The sequence below is a fragment of the Limulus polyphemus genome, unplaced genomic scaffold (genome assembly GCF_000517525.1).
Source record: "Limulus polyphemus unplaced genomic scaffold, Limulus_polyphemus-2.1.2 Scaffold767, whole genome shotgun sequence".
NCBI classification, from domain to species: domain Eukaryota; kingdom Metazoa; phylum Arthropoda; class Merostomata; order Xiphosura; family Limulidae; genus Limulus; species Limulus polyphemus.
Window position 1 is genome coordinate 22749 of NW_013666377.1, and position 9005 is coordinate 31753.

Here is a 9005-nt window from a genome sequence, read left to right on the forward strand (position 1 = left end):
TAGCCCATTGTGTATCTTTGTGCTTAATTTCAAACAAACAATTTGCAATAGGCTTGTTCCGCTGCCATATACAACAGAATGGCCCGGGGCATGGCCAGGTGGTTAGGGCGCTCGACTCGCAATCTGAGGGTCGCGGGTTCGAATCTCCGTCACACCAAACATGCTCGCCCTTTCAGCCGTGGGGGCATTATGATGTGACGGTCAATCCCACTATTCGTTGGTAAAAGTGTAGCCCAAAAGTCGGCGGTGAGTTGTGATGACTAGCTACCTTCCCTCTAGTCTTACACTGCTAAATTAGGGACGGCTAGCGCAGATAGCCCTCGTGTAGCTTTGCGCGAAATTCAAAAACACACAAACAATACAACAGAGCTTTAAATGGCGGTTCCACATTTTCTCACGAATATATAAATTGTTCAAATCGCATAGTTCATCTGTCTTTAAAACTGGCTGTGATTGATACCACCATCAAATAGGTTATTAGAACAGAAAACAATACTAGAGGGTTTGTTTATTGTTGAATTTCGCGCAAAGTTAGTCGAGGGCTATCTGTTCTAGCCTAGGCATCCCACAGTACTCACAGCCGTAACTTGGGCTAATAAAATCGGATAGGAATTTTTGATCGCAATTCGTAAAAAAACCACCAGTTACCAACTTGTGGGCTATTCTGATCGAAAAGTGGGATTTGAGTACCACTTTTACAACACATCCACGGCCCCAAAGTGCAGAGAGCGATTTTTTTTTTCGTAACAGAGCACTGATCACGGAATATCTGATCCACGGTGCAGCTCGATAACCACTGGGCTGCTCTCGGCCCCATAGACTAAAGCATAAAAACAAGCAGTATTTACTGTAACAGGAGCGGTTTACAGTCTATTCCTGAGCTGTGGTGGTAATTACTTTCTTAACAGATCACGTAAGTGTACTCTAAATTTCAAAATATTGTCTTTAGAAACTACAATGATAATTTTCAATGCTCTTGGCTGAATAAACAACCATAATCAAACAGAAATCTCATATGTTAGGGAGAACACGTGGCAACAGTGTAAACGCCACTACAAGCCCATTAGTTCGGTGTTTTATTTGTATTACAATGTTGTCAAGAAAGATCAACACAGTTAACAAATACATCTTCTAGCGTAAAAAAGAAAAATACACCTTAAAGATTACAATGTTGTCAAGAAAGATCAACACAGTTAACAAATACATCTTCTAGCGTAAAAAAGAAAAATACACCTTAAAGATTACGCAACATTTTTACTTCTACCTCTTTCCTTTTTTTTAAATTCAAAAACAGCTGTTAAAAATTGTAATCTCTCTTGCAGATTAAGCCTCAAAGCGGTTTACTTCTTTTACACTTTTTGCCATTGCTGTAATTCTAACAAAGCAAATCAGTTTGGATTTTTTTTTCTAAGTTAATTAACACCCTTTTTGTTGCTGTTGGGCTTCTTCTCACTTCCAAATCGGAGCACGATTCTTATTTCTTATGTATTGTTTGTTGTAGTGACATCTATTAATATGTGTGGGCAAAAGAAATATATATACACACACACGCACATTCCATGGTGTTATACGTTGAATAAAAGTTGACGGTTTTTCATCTTACTGACATGGTGGATGGACAACACAGTAAGTTTAATATAATCAAAATAATTTTGTTTATAATGCATCGCACAAACAATACTCAACAATAACTTGCACAAAGACAGTAAATCTTTAAAGCATTATGAATGTTAAACCATTGGGCAATTCAGGCATTTTTACGAATTTACTTATAATATATTATATAAATGGCTCTTAGAAAAACTCTCTCAAAAAGATTTTTCATATGTTTCAATATCGATAGATAAATTTACTTAAATTAATGTTTTTAAAAGGAATGTTTTCTACGCTTTTACGACACAACCATGAGCGATTACTTGAGCGGAACAGACAAGTTATTCTTAAAGAGAAGAAAAATGACTTATCCAGTAGTGGCGTCGAGCCTCTAAAAAAAATGGCACGATAATAAAACTTAATAGTTGGCCAACAAAGCTTTATTCTCTGTGTAGGCAGACTTCCTACTTCACACAATAAAATGTTCCTTTCAATAAATTCCTCTACATAACAGGAAAAAAAAGCAATTTAATAATGTTTTACGACATCCTGTTCTTTTCTGAAGTTTTAAATGGATTAATGGACGAATAATTTTACCATAACTGTTTTATACATTAGATTAAAAAAGCAAGTTACATCTAAAATATCTTACTTGATAGGCGTCTTTGATATTCACGGTTTCCTTGGTCCTTGCCACATGGCCAGCTATTCCAACTCCAAAAGGAATGGGGGGAATTTTAGCATCTTCTATTGCTGCTGAGAGTGCATCTTCCAGAACAGAATTTGCTGTTACATCAAAAAGTTTTGCCACAAGATAACGCTGTCCTCTACTCCCTTTAGCAAGGAAAAGACTACTCCTGTCGCTATCAGTCAAGATACAAACGTTGACCAGTATCTTATGGCAAAGCGTGTCAATGTCCAACTCGTTGGCGATGTCCCTAATAAGTTCCATTAACAATTCGTTCTCATCTAAAGTCCTCAACTGGTGCTTTAAAATCACCTTATTCTTCATATCCTGACTCACTTTTCTCTTTCGAGGTCCCGCCAACATGTCTCGAAACAGTTCTGAAGTAACAGAGTTCCGGCCTACGCGCGCCACATGACTATTGGTCAGTGTGAGTTCTTCGTCCTGACCTATAGCTTCTTGAGTTTTCATCAACTCTTGCACCAAATCACGTGGTACATAATTAATAAACCATTCCCTAACAAAGTCTGGGTGGGTGGCTAGATAACTCGACACCATCTTCTCTTTGTCGTCTTCTGACAAATCTTCCTTGCTTTCTTCTGGGGAATCATATAGCTTCTTTTCTTCCACCATCCTAAAATTGATAAACACATTTGGTATCTCAATTACAGTCCGTAAATTACTTGTGTTTAATTAATGTAAATAAAATTATCATACGACACACACACTGTAGACTGTTCTTAAAAGTGTACCACTACAATTTGAATCACTACTTTTAACTATATATTTTTGTCATATAGTCAAATTCACAAAAAATTACTTATTACCACCATTTTTATTTATTGGACTAGTGGTTACCTCCATGGTTATTCATGTATGATATTCTCAGATTAACTGATTTATGCATAAGTATCAGATAGGTCCGCTTTATAATTTATCTAAACGATTGAGAGTCAAGATGAAATAGTATACAACTGGACATATTAGCAAGGTAGACAATAATCTCTACAATATTTCGAATAAAAAAAAAATCAATATAAATACTTATGTAACCTACACCTGCCTTCTTACTGGATCTGTGAATTATTCAACAGTGTCATCTTTCGAGATGAATATCCATTAAACTACTCATGTCGATAACCAAGCAAAACCAACCAAAAGCCAATGCTCTTTACAAAAACAAGTAACCTCAGTTTTACTCATAAGCATGTACGTCACTACGTGACTGGTCATTCTCGTACAAAATACAAAGGCTGTAACCTCTAGTTATCATCTACTCTGCGAGTTCAGGACATTGTTTTCATGTATATATTTCTATCAATGTATGAAGTTGCAGCAACATCCCAGCAGGCAAAGTAGATACAATCTCCTAGAGAGCAACAAAGATACAATTGCAACTAGAACAAAACAATTTCAAAACCACATAGAATTTAACAAAACGATAACAAAACAATATGTAATCCAGTGTCATAATTACACCTTGAATATACATATAAATAGTTATACACTAATTATGAAAGAGTAAAATATAAGAATATTTCGTATAATCACAATTACATACACGTGCTTTTAAGTATAGAGAGGCGGCAAAGACGTAGTACGGTCCCACAGTCATTCGTGTTTGGTACTGCCATATCTTTCTGTTTGTTTTGAATTTCGCGCAAAGCTACACAAGGGCTATCTGCGCTAGCTGTCCCTAATTTAGCAGTGAAAGACTAGAGGGAAGGCAGCTAGTCATCAACACCCACTGCCAACTCTTGGGCTACTCTTTTACCAACGAATAGTGGGATTGACCCTCACTTTATAACGACCCCACGGCTGAAAAGGCGAGCATGTTTGGTGGGACGGGGATTCGAACCCACGACCCTCAGATTCCGAGTCAAGCACCGTAATGCCGAAAACACACCCAATGCCATCACTGGGAAAGGATGTACCCTCTGAAGAAACATCTGACTAGCAATCCCCATTCCATCTTGTCAACCATTAGCTTCTCTTTTGGTGGATCAGCAGAGGTAGAGTAGAAAGCTACTGGGTCACCTACAGACTGGGCTCTTCTGGCATCACCAAAGGCATGGTCATTGAGATGTTTTTTGCTGTTGGTACATCCATGCTCTTAGCAATCATGGGACACTTTCCTATCAAAGGGGGCTACTCAGCCCTTGGAAACTTCAGGGATAACCTAACAATAACTGGCAAGTTCCCTCATGTCTATTTCATTGGCAATCAATATATTTTTATTTATGGGTTCAGCTACAGTAAACAACAGGCCAATTTGAGGAGTCATTGGTTCAACAAGTTAATAAGCTTCTTCACTAAGAGGAAATCCTGGGTGTTCTGGAGGTACATCATTATATTTGTTTCTTCCAGCTGTTGACTTCTGCTGATCAAATAATAACCACACGATGTAGTGTATACCTAACTCAAGTTCTCGAGTATTTCATGTCATCACTAGCGGCCTCAGAATGCGAGGGTCACGACATCCTTTCAGCCATTGGTTTCTCGACCTAACTGTTGATAATTAAGTTTAGGTTGGAAATCATTGTGTATTTCCTTATAATTATTAGTTTCTCAACCTAATGATCGTCCTAGCACATGTAACTGATCAATCTCACCCATATTAGTTGGAATGTTGACTTCAAGTAGTCAAACCAAAATTCAGAGCTGACTTTTGCATCTCTCTCCAGCAATTCCTCGTCTTGCTCATCGTGGACAGCCAGATAAGTATCTTCCAATTGATAAGACTCGAGACAGCATCTTCATTCTCCTCCAACTTGTTGGTCTCATTCTTAGACTTCTGATCAAGCCTGTGAACCAGTGGTTGGTTTGTGATGTACAAAAGCAACTTATTGATGTGTTCCATGCACTTTTTCATGTTTTGCACTTGCTATAACTCGTACTTTACATGGACACCAATTTGTTGGGTATAAGGAACAAACCAGTCCAGCCAGATTCAAGTTACTTCCCTGACACTGGCATGTGCCACAATCACATCACAATTTCCACATTGGAACATCTATCATTTTACCACCTTGTCATAGTACTTCTATCTTTGAACAGTCTATCTTAGTTGCTGTTGGCAAACTCAAGAACATTATGTTCAATGAACAATCTGTAGATCCCTGCCCCATTTCTCCATATGCCGTCATTATGTATGGCAAGTGTTTAACTAAATCAGTTTGGCCAAGATTAATAAACATCCCAAACATCTGCTTGGTAGTCTGTATTATCTATTCTGCGAAACCATCAGACTGGAGGTGGTAAGGTGTGCATCTTCCCATACCTAACACTTTACACAGTAAATAGTTGGCTGTTGAAATTATCTTCCTGATTCATTTAAATTTATTCTGGTGCTCTAAACAATACAATCGAGTTCTCTGCTGACAAATCAGCTATGGACTGTACCAATGTATCGACTAATGGATAAGCCTCGACCAAATCTGCGAAATAATGGATAGCAATAAGCATGTACTGATGTCTTCACTCAGTCTCCAGCAAAAGATTATCGATATCCAGGACTATCCTCAATAGAAAAGACCAAACAGAACAGTTGGAGAGGCATGGATTGGTGATTTATAATAATGGTACAGCAAAACTTCCTGCAATTGTAACTGACCACACAAGTGCCATATGATATGTGTCTGTGCAATGCTCCTCTATTGGTGCTGGTTGGGCTTTACTATGCTGCACTGTATGAAATGTGACACTATGTTGGTGTCTCTGGGTGTCACCTACTGAACAATATTCACACCATGTTCAAACATTGAAAGTTGAATGCAGCCAGAGGAGCTGCCATGAAATGTTAGCACAAATGTGAGTAATACCTTGATGCCCTTGAATTTCTGTGTAATGCAAAGTCTGAAGACTCTCTTGTCATAGATTACCCTGAGAACCACTAGCTGCAGCAAAGTTGGATAACTATTGATTGGTGGTTCATAGCAATAGTGCAGCACACCTTCTTGCACTTGTAACTAACCACAAACATGCTAGTGGTTATGTGTATGCGCTTATGCTTTTCTATTAGTGCTGGTTGAGCTTTACTTTGTAATACTGCAAGAAGAGCTCACACAAGGAAGGGGGTCCTTTAGTTGCTCTTTCCAGAGCACCTGGGGTATTAATCTTGACATCCATATGACCAGGAGAATTTTCTATATCATGGCTTTCCTTTTCTCTAACAGACATGTTTATGACTTCAACTCCCACATTGTGTCCAGGAATAGGGCATTCCACGAAAAAACAGGGTTTCGCCATAAAACTAGTTAGTCCATCTGTATTTCTGTGTGGTGGACATGAGCAATGACATAGTCATATTCTCGCAACATTGCTACCCAACATGCTATCCTCCTTCCAATTTTTTAAAGCTCAATAGCCATTTCAATGAAACATGGCCCATCAAAACGAAGGCACCTACCATAAAAGTAGTGGTGATAGTATTTTATGAAGACCACAACTGCAAGCAGTTTTTTAATTGTACAGTATTTGCATTTGAGAGCTATGATTTATGATTAGCATACATGAGTACGCGTTCTTCTTTGTCCTGCAACTGCAATAACACCATTCAAATTCTGTTGTCACTGTTGGTATCCAACAGGAATTTTCAGCTTTGCCACGAATGTGTTAGCACTGGAGCATCCATAAAGCAGTCTTTAAGGATTGGAATACTAGGTCACATTTTTCATACATTTCAAAGTGAATCTCAGCTTTTATGAGAGCAGACAATGAAGCTGTTATCTTGGAGAAGTTGGTCACAAATCATTGGTAATTCAACATGAAACTCGGAGCATTACTGCTAGCATCAGCTAATTTCATTGTGCTTATCATGCCTATAACATTTCTAGTGTACAGATGGATAGCTGGTCACCCATAATTACAAAACACCAAGACCTCATCCCTCGTCATTCAGATGACAATCTGAACTAACGCTTCCTACTTTCTGGACAGGAAACAATTTATTTCATGTATAGCTTCTATAATTGCATTAAAAGGATATCAACCCAATAGACTTCATCTGCAGTAAACCATGGAACACCACTTGTGTGTATAGATGAAATGTTATTCTTTTCAAGACATACACTCATGCAATCAACTGGACTCAACTTGGCTGGCATAGGATAACTTTTCTATGGTACATCAGCTCACCTGTTTCACAGGAGAAAATGACATATAATTTCTGCAATACATCCATCCTGAGCATACCAATACCAGATACAAGGTTGGATATGACTATCTTCATTATGTGAACGACATTTTCTAAACAAAGCTAAAGATTTACCTCTCTTCTATTGTCTAACCTACCACATTTCACCAGAAAAAATCAGTATACACTTAGCAGAAACTACCAGTCTTCTGGCTGCTCCTCTATTGACTCAGAACTCAATGTCTCCAAGCCTCCAATCAAACTTGTTTAACCACCAAAAGTCTTTCTCATATAATCTTTAAAGATAAGAATATAGTTTTTCTTCGCTTTATTGAAGCTGAATATGTTTTATTTCTAGAAAATTGAAAACTGAGACAGAGATGTTGTTATCCCTTTTCATCATTGGTGTAGCTCAAACTAATAATTTCATAAACAGAGAAAGAAATAAAGTATGGGCCTAATTTGGTTTTATTGTTGTTTTATCAAAAATTGTGTATCCATCTCTAATTCTGAACTGGTAGACTAGAGGAAAAGTAGCTAGTCAACATCACCCAATCTCAATTATTGCCTGCCTGAATAGTGGGATTTGACTGTCAGTCTTCATAGATGAATACATGTACACTTTATATACTCCGATAAATATCCGATTATTAAGAAGTACACGTGCGGATTATTTAGATCTAAAATCTGTAACAAGTATTAATCTGTTTTTAATTAAAAGCTGGGAGGGGGCAGTTGAAACCACTCAGTCCTAATATCTACGCTATGCCCATGGTTCAAAAGTACGGGGCGCGTTTTTGCGGCAATTAGCCTTGAATCAGGACCCCTCGAATTCAAAATCCGAGCACCGTAACAATTAAGCCACACACAACCGATTCTGAGCTCTAAGAAACAATTCACAAAAGCTTAAGTTTCTGATTAGAAGATCTTAAAAATAGTCTTATGAGCCGATAACTTCATTAAATCGATTTAAATATCCGCACAGCAAGACAGTGTTGATTCCAGTTTCATCTTGCTAGAGTAGTGATTCTTCACCATCGGGCTATGAGAAACTTGTGAAGCATCACCATAAGTATATGCGCGAAACGTTTGAGCTAATTAAACAAAGTAAGTAAATGTAATGTAAAATTATAGATGTTATGCAATAGAAAGTAAGATGACACCCACCAATGAAAGCGGTTATGCACCACTTCCCGACGGGATAAATTACGCATTGTCAAGCACGGACAAGTTTCATACTATCGGTAAGTAAGTTCTTTTATTTTATTTTAACGTATCATTGTAAATGAATCTCTCATTTTAGGTATACCCCGCCCCCTCCTTTTTTTTTCTTCTTCTAAGTTTATGATGCGGGCCTTAGGCAGGGATTATACTTATGTACTAGGCCTCAATCTCAAGAAAAGCGTTTGTAAATCACTGCGCTAGAATGATTTTTAAACAGAAAGAAATGCTAGTTGAATTTTTACTGAGGAAGTGCACTTCCTTTCTACGGTATACATAAATTATAGGCCCGGCATGGCCAGGTGGTTAAGACGCTCGACTCGCAATCTGCGGGTCGGGGTTCGCATCCCCATCCCACCAAACATGCTCGCC

General features: G+C 38.1%; 1 protein-coding gene across 1 annotated transcript in view; it reads right to left on the reverse strand.

Moving 5' to 3' along the window:
* Window positions 1-2245: 2245 nt before the first annotated feature.
* The window catches only part of LOC106460416 (cGMP-specific 3',5'-cyclic phosphodiesterase-like), a gene marked incomplete at its 3' end in the record, with an annotated part of 16647 nt that continues 9887 nt past the window's right edge, over window positions 2246-9005 (reverse strand). Inside the window, exon 2 of the mRNA XM_013920111.2 lies at window positions 2246-2912. Within this exon, the coding sequence (XP_013775565.1) occupies window positions 2246-2911 (666 nt within the window). The remainder of the gene's footprint in view (window positions 2913-9005) is intronic.